At 41.1% G+C, this 15,665-nt stretch overlaps 1 protein-coding gene across 1 annotated transcript in view; it reads right to left on the bottom strand.

The window, feature by feature from the left end:
- cadm1b (cell adhesion molecule 1b) overlaps positions 1-15,665 on the bottom strand; it is a 130,057-nt gene that overhangs the window by 35,033 nt on the left and 79,359 nt on the right. Inside the window, exon 2 of the mRNA XM_034112938.1 lies at positions 10,187-10,207. Coding sequence (XP_033968829.1) covers positions 10,187-10,207 — 21 coding nt within the window. The remainder of the gene's footprint in view (positions 1-10,186; positions 10,208-15,665) is intronic.

Below are 15,665 nucleotides of genomic sequence, written 5' to 3'. Positions count from 1 at the left end.
ATAGAAAAGGACTTGTAGTTTTTAAAGATATTACTGATTTTCTTTGAATAAAGAATGTAAATACTGAGTTGAGAGAATAGTCAGGGGTTTTGGGTGATGGGAGACACATCTATGGAATCACAATTTCAATAGCTTACCATTAGATGACGGATATTAATGTGTAGAACTACAATATGTGAAATAATATAGCAATATCCTGTAAAATTATGTGAAAACATGAATAAAACTACACATCTTCAGATGTTATACATAAGTGTCCTACACTAATAATAATACAAAGTTATTATGGCATTTTATGCTGTGTGTTATTTGTAACATCTTCATAAAGTATAATTTATTGTGTTAACACAGTAAACTTGTCAGTTTTTGAACCCGCACCGCCTAGTGGTTGAAGCATGTTATTGAATTATTTTATTGAATATGTTATATTTGATGAAAACATTTAAATATTAAGAGTAGCCTACATACAAAATAGGGGGAAAGTAGAAGGTCAATGATAGAAATATAGAATAGAAAATATCAAGAAGATACTGTAGTGATCTCTACAATAAAACAGTTTAGTGCAGGACGTCCAAAGATATTAATAGGAGGATGTGCAAAACAGACAAACTAATAAGGCTTTATTTAAACATTAAAGAATACTTTAAGTTAAGGTCTTCTTTTGAATAATAACACAACTTTGGGGGTATCTAGAGATAAATATTAAGCCTGACATAGTACTTAACGTCTAATATATTGCATAGTTTATTTTGGCACTTGACAATCACCTTCCCTGAATTTTACTCAGGTGTAACTAAAGTCTGCTTTAAGGGTTGTTTATATTTCACATCATTAATCAGAATCTGCAAAGTAACTCAAATAAATGTAGTGGAGTAAAATTACCAGGTTAAGCTCTGAATTGTAGTGGAGTAGAATTACAAAGTAACAATAAATTGCATGTTGTACTGTACATGCTGCTGTAACAAACACATTTCCCAACTTGGGATCAATAAAGTATATCTTATCTTATCTTAAGATGATCGATGGCTACTGCCATATTTGCAAAATTTGCCTCTGAACCTTGACAAGTGCATGTTTCAGGCTTATCAATTAACAACAGGAGGGGTCACAGACATAAGACCAGCTATTAAATAAAGCTCTTCTGACCTTAGCTGTCATGTGTGTATATTAATGCTGCCCATTATGGACACAAGCAATTTTCACCCATTTATTAATTATATGTTTTAAATTGGAGTGTTTCCTATCCCCTAAACCTCCAGGGGTGTACACAGTTTAATACTGGCAACTTCTAATTATGGGAAATATGAAAACGTCTTTTAAAACTACAATTCCCAGTAGAGACGTGCCATAGAACATGTTGCGAAACACAATTAGCCAGCATGTGTAGTTCTGGGGGGGGGGGGGGTTGGACCCATTCGAGTCCAGTTTTGGATAGTCAGCCATGGTTTCATTCCATTTCAAAGAGCTGCTTGAAGCTCGGCGTAACCTTGGCGCACTGCCACTCCAACATCCAATCACAGAGCTTGAGGACTAATCACAGGGTTTGGCAAGCAAAGCGGATGTTGTAGTCCCAAACGATAGCTGAGGATTATGGGTAGTGTAGTGTCTTCGGCCATCCTAAACTCCCAAAAAACTATTTGTTTCTCCGAATCGAAGGTTAAAAACACAAAAGCATTGCACACAATTTAAACCAATCAATGTTGTGTAATTAACAAGAATAAACTGATGTTTTTTAGTGGATGAATATGGCAGATATCACTGTAAAATAATTTGACAGAGAGGGGAATACTTCCGGTTTTATTATGAAAACTTCGAGACCGGAAATTCACCCCGTGAGGGTTGACGCCAACTTTACATGGACGCTGCCGTCAATAGAAATGAATAGGGGCATGACGTAGTTTATACACATTCTCCTGGCGAGACCTCAAATAATCTTCGTAATATCTATCAAACTATAGATCCTACACATCCACTGGACGTGGATTCTAAAAGTACAATATGCACTTCTCGCTAGAAATCTAATCAAAAAGCATTTTAATGGCCAAACTATTCTACAATTTAGGATTTTCCAGAGAGGGTTATTTGTGAATATACGACCCTCGGGAGCGTTTGCAATTGCCGCAAATTGTTGTTTCTTACACGACCACTAGAGGTGCTAAACTTTAAAACGTGACTATAGGTCGTAATAAGCTGCTGAACAATCGACCTATTTGGTCGATTGTTCAGCAGACCCCTCAGAGGACAGGCTGAGGGATCGATGTACACACAAACACACATTGTTGAGATATGTGAATAGGCCGCATAGACTGTTTGGTTACGGCCATGTCTAATCCTTTTAATATAAGAGCCATGTGCAATGTTTGTCACTATTGATCTCCCCAAGCTCAGAGTGGGCCCTGTGAGTCAGTGCAAGATGGGCTGTAAGCTCTGCTGCCCACAAAGGTAGCGAGAGAGGAGAGGGTAGGAAGGAAAAGAAACAAAGAAAGAGTGTGGCAACTTGTAGATATGGGCCGAGTGGAGGAGGGTAGGAAGAGAGGGGGAGTTAAAGAGAGAGAAGAGAGAAGAGAGAGAGAGAGAGGAGCCAGGCTGGATGCTGTTTATGGATGAGCTTTATCAGAGCCCTCCATCTGAGGATCCATGTGACCAATGTGCGCTCCGTGTGCTCAGCTGTTCTGTATCTCTAGGAATAAAAGTGCTGTAAGCATCTGAGTCACTCAGACAGTGCCACAGACAGTCCTTGGACCTTGTTGTTGTAACTTATACCACCTCACACAAAGAGCCTGGCTTTGATCCCCACTCAGCTTTCAACAGGGACATAATCAAAAGTCACCTTGTTTTACATTTATCTCGCAGGAGCTAAAATAGCATAAGTATAACGGTGAATACGATTTGATGCCTCAGGTTCCCACCAGCGGAGGAACAGCACTCCCAGCCACAGCCCCAAGAAAACATCCAAAGCACATTTGCATGCCCGACTTGTCAGACACCTGTATTGCATTCTGACATTTACAAAGTGGAGGAGAAAAAAGAACTCCTGCATTTTCAGACAGTGATAATGGGAAAAGACAGGCAAACTAACATGATTCAAAATGAACTCTGTGAATGCGGCAAGCTATAAGAAATTAACCTCCTGTGGAGAAAAAGCTCCTCAGACCTGTCTGATGCAATGAACTACCCATTTCATTCCACGCTGCTGACAGGGATCAGGTTCAGGACAAGAGTAAAGTCATTTATAAACACAGATTATGTTATAAAAGTCCATTAAACAATTGTAATGCAGTTTATATTTACGATGGGCATTGACATAGTGTAATGTTTAATTGTGAAATAGGATACAGACATAAAACAAATTAAATAGTACTACATAACGCTATAGTTTAAGCTTCTAAAGGTGAATGATTGTATGGTTGGGGGAGAACAACCACTTTTTGTAATCAACCAACCCATTCAATGGCGAGATGGTGCATGAAACAGAGCTGGTGCATGAAAAAGGCAATACTTGTAAATCTTACCAGTACCAGATACATTCTGAGAATTGGTAATGACGGACTTACAGCATCACTAATGCCAGTTAAGAATACTGATTCTTCGTCATTTCATAAATCTCATTATACGTCCAATGACAACTTCTTCTTGCTTTTTAAAACAAATGTTTATGGCATACAATAGTTAAGGTTAGGGATAACGTATGGTAATGGCTGATTTATTTTAAAACACTAATTCATCATTCAATGCAGAGTGTTGGATAACAAGAGCAATAACACTTTCATATCTCTTTGTTGAATATATTTGTCGCCTACAGCCACCAGCCAGTTGGTTTAGCTACTTGGCTAAGCTAACGGCTGCTGGCCCCCCATAAATAGGCGAAGCAGCCTTGTGTTCAGCCTATTGTTCAGCCGGCTGTTCCTTTTTTACACTTCAGTGTTTATTCAAATAGGGCAAATAACATATAATGTGTTAAATGACCTTAAGAGGAGCTGGTGGGCAGCTTTTTTATACCTTTGGACAGAGCCTGCTAACTGTTTCCCCCTACGCTAAGCTAACCATCTGCTCCCTCCACTGTAGCTACAGTACATGTACACCAATATCAATTTTTTATTTATCCAACCCTTTTTAAGAGAGAGAGTAAGCAAACTTCCCAAAATATCAAACTTTTTTCCTTTTTGGGATTAGGCAAGTTTACTTGATAATCTTTCTGTTAATACACAACATGTTTTCATCCATCCGGACTTCATCAGTGTCACAGTTAGTCAATTATTGAATTCAATATTATTGAGGGTGACCCTCATTTACTTTTCATGGACACTGTACTTGCATCTAGGGTAATATGCCATTTGGCCAGAGCACTGTGGATACCCGATAAATAGAATAATGATTGCAAATAAAACATTCAAGGTTAAGGGAAAGATTGAAGTTACAGTTATAAAATGGTGAACATTAATTGGAGGTCTGTGACAGGACATGAACTCAAGTTACATTACCGTACTTTAAGATTGATATATGGGGCACAATATTTCCGATTGTGGCTTTCACTGTAAATCTTAAGATGTATCGTTTAATATGGTAAGTCATTTGACTTCAAAATCAGTTTTCTGTTCATCTGAGATTTAGAGGGAATAATGAGGGAAGCAAACATAGTAATTTACAAACTTTGCTATGTTATTAATGCATATAGTATAGGCTTTTAAACCATATATTAGTCGTTCAGCTTTTTCTCCGAATCATACCATTTCCTCATGGTCAGGTATTAGCATGGCCTAGAACTTGTTTATGAAACACCAAATTAGTAAATGGATGTAGGAATGAGAAGAGGGAGCGATTAGTTACTTCCTTGCTTCATAAAAATAATGAATAAATAGAGATTAACCACGGGGCATCAATTCAAATCAAAATATTCTTCATGTGGAGAGCTGAAGTGTGTAAGTTTGTAATGATATCAAGTGTGCTGGAGCTCCTCTGCACATGTGCTAAGTGCTGCAGAGGATGAGGCGAAAGCAATGTGAAGTGTTTTGATGTCTATTTTATTTCATCGCTGTAAAAGTAATATACTTGGCAGTCAAAACAGCAACATTGAGCAGCCTCAAAGCAAGGTTATTCTGCTACCAATCTGTTGGACTGAGAGAAAGGGAATGTAATAGATAAATTCTCCATAAGGTTTAGCCGCCCCAAGCAAGGTTGGTCCCCCTCCAATATCCTGGCCTAGGCTCATCTCCAATTCAAAACACACATAAATAACGTCGCTGTGATTAGCAATCCCATCAAAGAGAAAACAGGGCACTTTGTGGAACATGGAGGGTTTTTGCAATTGGAGTAAACATTTTCAATTGCCTCTGCATCCTGGTCATGATTGGGTACAAATGAGGAGAGGCAGTCATTAATTCTGGGTAGTGGGTGGGGATGGAGGGGAGTGGGCAGAGGCATGGCACAGATGACTGGCTGATAAATTCACACTCATTCCAGCAGCTGTCTGGAAGAGTAAAGTGCCTGTATCTCTGCACATGGCTGCCCTCCTGTTCCCGCATCACAACATACTGAATGAAACAGTCAGAGTGAAATACAGACCTTCAAAAGTCTCTGCTCTCTCTGAGGGGCTGTACAATCTGGCATCAATAGTCTGTCATGGAGGCTCGCCTCATCAGCCGCACTCAAAATGCAAAACAGCAACTATCCCTAACCAAATTTACGAAGTACACGAAAATCAGGAAATATTAGCAGACCGGCAGAAGTTCAGAGAAGGGTACCTTAGAATGAAGCTGGCTCCCTCTTTGAACTTTTCTCTCTTGTTTTCACATCAAAAGACATGAAAGGGGTAGCAAAAAGCTGGACAGCCAGCATCCAATTCCTCTCTCTTGAGTCACCGCTGTCTGCAGCAGTCGTGTCCTTTCAAGGAACAACCAGGACTATAGCCAGTCATTAACAATAAAAAGTTCTGCCTCTGCTCCTCTGATGCGGCTTGCCTTTACCCAGCTCAGTCATTAAACCCTGATCCTCATGATGAAATGCTGTTTTAAGAATATTCACAAGTGAGAAGTACTCAGTCTCAGGGTATAATTAGTGCTGTGCCATTCCTCCTAGACCCTTTGCATGGGAAGTCTTCAGACATTTCAAACCCGCTAATTTGACCATCTTTATTTTTTTACCAAAGAAAAGGTCTCTTAGAAGCTCAGTGGAACTGATTGTATAATGATGCTGCAACATGACTTGAAAATAAGGCTGTGGTGACATATGAAGAGGTATATATGTCAATTTTCTAAGTAAATGAAAGTATTGATACACTTTAATTATTGAGTACCACTTTATATTGTGGCATCCTTTATCAAGTGTTTGCAAATCCTAACTGAATCATTTTCTAAAGCTTCATGAATGAATTAAAAGCCATGTTCACTTTGCTTTCCGTGGTCTAAAATAAAGGATACGTTTAAAGTTTGTGACTTTTAGAAATTGGTATCAGACTCACTACACTGTTAGTCTCCCTTTTCAATGTTTTACTTAGTTGCATTAGGAAAGGTTTCAAGCTGACATTTGTCTGGTACAGATGAATGAACCTTACAAACCCCTAATCAATAAAGTAAAGATATTTCAGGGCAGTGCTTAAAAGTGTCATTTTGGACTTACTGTAGCATCTGGACAGGTAAGATAAAGTGTTTTTATCATTGATTATTTGTTAGAAAGTGGTTGTTGCAATGTGTTTTTTGGGCTTCAGTGAAACCAGCTTAAACCAGGGACCTGCTGTCAATAACTCACTGATACCTTACATCATGTTGGAACCAAGATAACATGAAGAGCTGAAGGCTTAGCCCAGCTCTTCTACAAGGGAGTTAGTTTGTAGCTGGACAATCACAGAAAAGAGGAGAGAGCTGCATAACTCACAACTCATGTTCCTGAGGAAGAAAACATGTGTTGCACAAGCCAAATGTGGCTTTGATATAGTGTATACATGTCAGAGATGGAGTACTCGAGTCCTGGACTCGGACTCGAGTCGGACTCGAGTGCCGATTTTCGGGACTCGTGACTCGACTCGGACTCCCGCACTGATTGACGCGACTCGGACTTGGACTCGTGAATTCTCGCGCATGATGACTTGGACTCGGACTCGGACTCGTGAATTATCGCGTACGCTGACTTGGACTCGGACTCGGACTCGTGAATTTTTCCCCCCATGATGACTCGGACTCGACTTGTACATTGACGCTCCGACTTGGACTCGGACTCGGACTCGAGCAAGTTTTCTATGGAGTCTGATGTCCTCTATCCTGGCGTGTGCACCGGCTGCGAGGCGAGTTCACGTACTGGGCCCCGCTATTCCAGTCTAAAGATGTCTAGAGACACACCCCGCATCGTGCTGTATGCTTTCACACATTCTGCTTCCACATTGGAAAAGAGCAGCGCAAAATGCTCTATGTGGAAACAATATTGAAGAGAAGGCTCCGTAACACATTACTCTAAACATCGAGTTCAGACATATAGGCTGTCTTGAACACTATCATCAGAGTAACGTGATCTAATCAATACATAAAGATTCAGCCGATAACATGAAAGCATATGGCTACTTAACATGCAGAATGACGTCATTTTGCATGCTAAGTAGCCATGTGCTTTCTGGGGCTAAATCTTTATCAGTAAACCGATTTAACCGGTAAAAGTTCCTTCAAAATAAGAGTCCCGATCTTATTACTATCAAAATAAAAGTGCAAAACGAAAACTTTACCATAGGAAAATATTGGCATACAAATATAATCACTTCTCTAAAAGGTAACTCATTTTAAACATAGTTTATATATAATAATAATAATAATAATAGTAATAAGCTTTATATTTGTATAGCACCTATTACAAGAATTGTAGCCAAACTGGCTTCACAGCAGTTCAATAGACAGATTAGTATAACATGACAGGATAAAAGCAATGTAGAGGAGCAGCTACATTTCAACACATATATCCATGAAGATTAATACATGAAGACTTGTGACTCGGACTTGACTTGGACTCTTCTTAGGTGACTCGGACTTGGACTCGGACTCGAACACAGGTAATGATGACTCGGACTCGGACTTGACTCGGACACTCCTTGGGTGACTCGGACTTGGACTCGGACTCGAACACAGGTAATGATGACTCGGACTCGGACTCGACTCGGACATTCCTTGGGTGACTCGGACTTGGACTCGGACTCGACTACGACTCTCCCTTGGTGACTCGGACTTGGACTCGGACTCGAAGAGTGGTGACTCGAGAGTGACTTGGACTCGTGAATTGGTGACTTGACTACAACACTGATACATGTACATTAATGGACAAACATGTCTACATTTCTGTACTTACATTTGTCCAAGCGTTTTTTACTGAACAATTATTATTATAAATATTTACTTATTTTCTCTCTATGGTAGTGAATATATTAAACATAAAACCTGCAACTTACTTGTACGCATTGTCACTGTGAACATGTTAGCATAAGCCAGTGTTGTAGTCAAGTCACCAATTCACGAGTCCAAGTCACTCTCGAGTCACCACTCTTCGAGTCCGAGTCCAAGTCCGAGTCACCAAGGGAGAGTCGTAGTCGAGTCCGAGTCCAAGTCCGAGTCACCCAAGGAGTGTCCGAGTCGAGTCCGAGTCCGAGTCATCATTACCTGTGTTCGAGTCCGAGTCCAAGTCCGAGTCACCTAAGAAGAGTCCAAGTCAAGTCCGAGTCACAAGTCTTCATGTATTAATCTTCGTGGATATATGTGTTGAAATGTAGCTGCTCCTCTACATTGCTTTTATCCTGTCATATTATACTAATCTGTCTATTGAACTGCTGTGAAGCGAGTTTGGCTACAATTCTTGTAATAGGTGCTATACAAATATAAAGCTTATTACTAATATTAATATTATTATTATTATTATATATAAATAAACTATGTTTAAAATGAGTTACCTTTTAGAGAAGTGATTATATTTGTATGCCAATATTTTCCTATGGTAAAGTTTTCGTTTTGCACTTTTATTTTGATAGTAATAAGATCGGGACTCTTATTTTGAAGGAACTTTTACCGGTTAAATCGGTTTACTGATAAAGATTTAGCCCCAGAAAGCACATGGCTACTTAGCATGCAAAATGACATCATTCTGCATGTTAAGTAGCCGTGTGCTTTCGTGTTATCGGCTGAATCTTTATTTATTGATTAGATCACGTTACTCTGATGATAGTGTTCAAGACAGCCTATATGTCTGAACTCGATGTTTAGAGTAATGTGTTACGGAGCCTTCTCTTCAATATTGTTTCCACATAGAGCATTTTGCGCTGCTCTTTTCCAATGTCGAAGCAGAATGTGTGAAAGCATACAGCACGATGCGGGGTGTGTCTCTAGACATCTTTAGACTGGAATAGCGGGGCCCAGTACGTGAACTCGCCTCGCAGCCGGTGCACACGCCAGGATAGAGGACATCAGACTCCATAGAAAACTTGCTCGAGTCCGAGTCCGAGTCCAAGTCGGAGCGTCAATGTACAAGTCGAGTCCGAGTCATCGTGGGGGGAAAAATGCACGAGTCCGAGTCCGAGTCCAAGTCAGCGTACGCGATAATTCAGGAGTCCGAGTCCGAGTCCAAGTCATCGTGTGCGAGAATTCACGAGTCCAAGTCCGAGTCGCGTCAATCAGTGCGCGAGTCCGAGTCGAGTCACGAGTCCCGAAAATCGGCACTCGAGTCCGACTCGAGTCCGAGTCCAGGACTCGAGTACTCCATCTCTGGCATAAGCATTTAGCTCAAAGCTCTGATTTCATTTTCACAGAGCTGCTAACATGGACAGTCTTGTTTTCGTTGAGAGATCGTTTTCACCAGTTGTGTTTTATTTTGGGTGTTGATATAATTACATTTGGTAAAGTGCACCTCCGAGCATTGTAGATCTCAGTAAAAAGTTAATTAAAAAACAGACCAACTTAAGTGGCAACCAAGTGGTCTGAAACAAATGGAAATCTGCCGTTACATGTGGCGAAATGTTGATTTGAGAATTAAGAATAAAAGGAGTGGATCTGCATTGTGAGTACATGGCTCTCTCCTCCTCGCCTGAAAAGAAAACACGACCATAACAAACCACTCATGTCAATATGCACAGACAAACAGACTGCAATGGACAGCCAATCAACAGACACACACAGAAGAAAGCACTTCCAAATGAACAGCAGGTAGCAGAAAAAAGAAAGAGTACCTGTCACGGTTTCAGCAGCTCCTGGTGCAGCGCAGGATGAGGATGAGAGTGGAAGAGAAGAGGAGAAAACAGAAAAGAAGTTGTCAGCAGAGAGTTATATTACACTGGTAAAATACTTTTTCATTGGTGATAAATACCGCTGTTAAATTCAAAGCTTCATATCATTTTTTCTATTTACCACCTGTAAAGAGAAATACAAAAGGGATCATAATGAGTATTTATTTTAAGTTCTATTTTTCCACAGGTGTTAACAATCCCAGACACAATGAGCGATTTTGCCTCCATTCATCCAGCGCTATATTAATATGGAGGAACAGAGGGGATATATGAACTTTTTGTTTCTCCTCCCCTTGTGTCCCTTATTGAGATTCCAGCCATGCCTCCCTGGAGCAGCCACTGCCTGGAGGCGCTCCCCCAGGACCCTGCCGTGTATCCTGGAGAAGAGAGCACCCATTCGGAACGGTGCCCACCCAAACTGGCATCTCACAGGGCATGGGAGACTGGCGTGTTCCCAAGTCCCCGCAGCAGTGCTCAGGGCCTGCACCCTCGGGAGAGCTTCCATCATTCATTGTCTGCTATTCATAAGCAACACCCATCCTCTCTCTTTCTCTCTTTCACACACATCCTTGCCCTCTGCTGTACATCCATATCTAAAAAAAAAAATTATAGTTCGCACACCATATTCTATTTTATTGACATTTCACACACACTTTGTAGCTTCTTTACTCTGAGCAATGGGGGCTCTGGTGAAAAGCGTACAGTATGTTAAAGTGAATACTTGTCTCACTTGTCATTGCAGGCTTAATAAGGGTGTAAGGTATGACACATGTCCTTGTTATACTCCTTTGTGCATTCTCAATGTGTCAGCAATTCCCCCAGGACAAAAGAGGTTTGAGTGACAAATCTCACACGATGAGGACATTTTCGCGAACATTGTCCAGGAGGCCATGCCACTTTGAAAAACTTCAGCTGTCATTCAAAATGTTGTCTTTATTATGCGATACTTCAGCATAATGAGGCTTCTGGGGCAATTCTGCTTCAGCTGAGAGTGATCTGAACAAAACGAGGCCGCGAGCGTGATAGCCAGACTCAAACTCGAGCTTGAATGAGCACACCGTATGCGTCCCGGTCTAACCAGCCCTCAGGACAGCCCATAATGAGGCTTTTGAGCTGCTTTAATTGCCAGGTAATTATAATGTTGTAGCAACATTATGTAAATGACTCATTATCATCTTGTATGTGTAGTATATCTGCCCTCATTTTACTTTACAAGAGAGTAACCCAGAAAAATGCATCACCCTGTCAACAGAGACCTATATCTTAACCGAGAGACTTGTGATGTAGTGCGGTGACACCTTCCTAACCCTTCAGGATGATCCACTTCCTGCTGGTGGCCTCTGAAGGGGCTATAAATAGCGTTGTGGTGTGTCTGCCGCGCTCGCCTTCGCTCCTCTGTACCTGCAGCACATTAGGTAGAAGTTATGAGGTGCCAGCTCGCTTGTGATTAGATGTCATGGCTGTCGCTCTGCTTAGACAGTGCTGATAGACAGATTTCTAGGGAAATGCGTGTGATGGCATTCGTGCGGGTGCTGCCGTTGCACCAATCTGTCAATCACGCTGGAGCAGAGCAGGCAGGCCAACCATCCTCCAAATAATCTCTGTCCTTGTCTCCTCACCTCTTCTCCTTTTCATCCCGAGCGTTATGTTGGAAAACAGAAAAGGTGGAACATTTCCCCGCTCTCCTAGATTGATGTTACATTTCCTGCTGGAAACACTCTCATTGTGAACATTTGAAAGGGTGTATTTTTGCACTACATTCTTTTTTCTGTAAGACGCAGGATCCAGGTGCTCCGTCATTCAGGCATCTGTGTTTAACCCGTTGCCACCCCAACAAATTCAGAATAAACTACACTTTTTTTGTCACTGAGGCAAACTAAGATCTCAGGAGACAGGCCGCCTGTGTGGTAAGAGTGGCATATAGTCCCCCCCCCCATGTCTCTCTCTCTGTGGCTGCTGCTCAGTAAAAGCAGTGGGGTAACACTAATGAGGCAACATTTCTTCTCAGTACTAGTGTGATGCCTTTGAATTAATGTTCTTCCTTTCAGGTAAAACATTCCCTTGCTTATTTATGCTCATGATCTGCAGCGTGTTGCATGTCAAACTAGTGTGTGATCGCACTGCATAAGAGGACATAACAGAGCTGCGTGCTGGAACTCTGTGTACTTCCCCGTAGAGATCCACATGGGCTGCCATTGTGAGGGTGTATGTGTGTGTTTGTGTGTGTGTGTGTGTGTGTGTGTGTGTGTGTGTGTGTGTGTGTGTGTGTGTGTGTGTGTGTGTGTGTGTGTAATGATGCTGTCTCACTGTGTGGAGCCCACTGTGTTTTCATTTAATTAGAGGGATCAGAGGTAGGTTTCAAACTTTTTTCTCTTCAAGGAAATCGGATGAAGCAGCGAGCTCCTGCAGAGTGGACCCAATAAACACGGACGACTTGTGAGGTCAGGATTTTCACAAAAGAAACCCATCAAAGAGTTTCGGCTGTCCTCGCAAAAAGAAAAAAAATGGTGCCCGATACCCCCTGGAATTCGGTGTTTCCATATTCAGTTTTAAATGCACATTAAGTAATTAATACATTACCTACAGTATACTGTAGATACACAAATGCCCTTGACATTGTATACGGGAACTGTTACTGGAGATTTGACAAAACAATCTCTCATCTCAAGGTTCATTTGATAGCATCATTTCACAGAGCTTTCAACCTCATCACTTGATCTTTATCTGCAGACGCAATAATTACATTTCAACATATCCAGCTACATGGCAACTGTGCAAACTCCATACAAGAGCTAAAATGATTATAGAATAAGATATGACTCTACGTTTAACTATTTCCTAGTTTTTTATGAGAGAAAACAGAATACCTTAGGGTTTTATTTTACAAAATAAGCAATTTTTCGTGTGAACATTTGGGATTAAGCCATTTTTGGTTTGCACTTTTCACTATTTAACATTTAAATACATGACGGGTAATTGAGAAAGATGATTAATTGAGGATAAAAATGAATATGTATCGCATACTCCCTATGCTTGTGAAGAAATCATACAGTTGAAAATGGTGTCATACAATTAAAAGCTCTGGAAGGGGAACTTGAGTTTAGACAAAAGAAAAAGCCCACGAATTTACAGCTCATACACTAAGTGAACGCTTTAATTTAAACAGCATACATTATTCTGTAAGAAACATTTTATTTTGTGCATAATTCAGTAATTTATTTGTATCTGCAACCTGCATCTATTATTTTCAGCTCTCAGGTACAACTTAATCCAGCCCAACCTGTCAGTATATTGAAAAGCACTCACCTGCAAAGACTTTGGGGAATACTTAGATTAATTCTCCCCAGAGTCAACAAAAAAAATTAATCAGGTTGGCTTACCGGAGACGCAAAGCATGTTCCTGCACGATAAACTGTAATAAGGAGATTTTGCCTGTATCCCCACAGAGGTTGTTCATTGCTTACTGTTAATGGGATATGCTTTGTAAATGTCCAATCTATGACCTGAATGTTGTTCTCATGAAAAGCCAAGAGGACACATACTGTTGAAGACAGCTTTTACTCTGAGAGATTAAGGGATAATCCTTCAGAAATGCTGGCAGATAAAAAGCAGATATATTCAATTAAGTGCCCTGCCTCCTATTAGTAAAGGGGCATCTACAATAACACACAAACAATGATAGTTGCATGTTTCCTATGAATAAAGACTTATTATCAGACATTTCAGCATCAGTAATGTCTATGAACACCAAAGAAAAAGTGTTACCTCAAAGGTGTGTGTCCTGTCACTCACATCACGCATGAAAGTGTCTCTGCGGCTGACACGCACATAAAAAGAAACCCCAAACAGCAACGAGCCGCTTTAATGACAACTCAGGTAGCGTTCTGCTCTCACAGTCGTGTCAAGAAAAAAGAGAGTGCTAACACATTTCTGACTACTGTAGATGCCAGCCTGCTGTTCCACACAGCCACACATGACAGACACCAAGCTCTATTTCTGTTATTCAAATAAACAGGCTTCAAAATGCAAAAATAAAAGGAAAAATAAAATAAGACAGCGGTTGCTTAATATCACGGTGACATATCTATCGAAAGGTAATTTGGCATAGTAAAACAAGACTTCTATGAGGCCGGATATCTCAAATCAACATGAAATAAGGCAGGAGAAATATTATACTAACAGACTATTAAGTCATGCTGATTTTGACAAATGCTGTAACTTCAGAGGTCTATAAATCACAAAGCAACTGCAATCGCTGGGAGGTACAATGATTTCCCTTTTCCTACGAGGCACAATCATTCACTCTGTTATGTTAACAAGACTGGTTGACTGAGCATGGACTTAAGAGCAGCAGCGGCAGTGTGCTCTGCACCCAAAAACCAATGCAGCAGAGACACTCGCGCTTAAAGCCGAAGCAAAGCTTAACCTCCGGCAAAGTGACACATCACATCTCATTTGGATTGTCTATTTCGGGTGACACTGCATCTTTTTCTGTTCTTCTCCTCAGAGGGAGCAGGCACTGCTATGGAGCATCTTTCCAGCCCTGTTCTGAGTTTCTTTTTCTTTTAGAGGAAAGTTGTGGCAGGAGTGTTTCATTCGTTACCACAGGAGAGAAACCGGAGCTCCGATTCAAAGCGCAGCCCTGCCCGGATCAAAACACTCGCAGAACCTTCTAATCAAAGCCTCCTAAGAGTCTTGAGGGAGAGATTTTTGCTATTGTGTAATATAATGCCTCACCTATAGTATGATTTCTTGCCAGCAAAGCTCACGTGAGCAATCTTCACAGAAGCTATGTGTGGGTGCTCTCTGTCTGCCAGCATACCTGCTTACTCACTGTGCATGCACATACATCTGCACAATACTTGTATATAATAGTGTGCGTGTGTGTGTGTGTGTGTGTGTGTGTGTGTGTGTGTGTGTGTGTGTGTGTGTGTGTGTGTGTGTGTGTGTGTGTGTGTGTGAGAGAGAGGGGTAATTAGGACATTAGGAGAAGCTTCTGACAGGCTTGTCATCTCCACAGCATGCCCAGTGGAAAGGAGGTGGTCAGAGGGGTAAGTGGGGGTCCGGCAGGGTCAGGAGACAGCTGCTGCACCACCACTCACTGTCTGGAAGCTCTCAGAGAATATTAAACCACTGGGGCCTCGGCCAAGAAGCTCCCTCATTTATGGAATACACAAAGCTGTTTAACAAGGAGGTAGCGACTAATTTATTCCCACTGTTATAAAAGTGTTATTGTTTATTAGCCTGAAACATGAGAGCATAAACATAGAAAGACCAAAATAGATAGCGATGGCATCGATGTAATTGAGGTTATTTTGTAAATCAGTGAATTTAGAACAGTATGATTGGTGCTCTCATGATGATGAATCGGTATGGTCTCACGCCTGTCCCCAGCAGAGGGAGGCTCTATTATCACAATATG

The sequence above is a fragment of the Trematomus bernacchii genome, unplaced genomic scaffold, assembly GCF_902827165.1.
Source record: "Trematomus bernacchii unplaced genomic scaffold, fTreBer1.1, whole genome shotgun sequence".
Lineage (NCBI taxonomy): Eukaryota > Metazoa > Chordata > Actinopteri > Perciformes > Nototheniidae > Trematomus > Trematomus bernacchii.
This window is presented reverse-complemented; position numbering and strand designations above follow the sequence as displayed.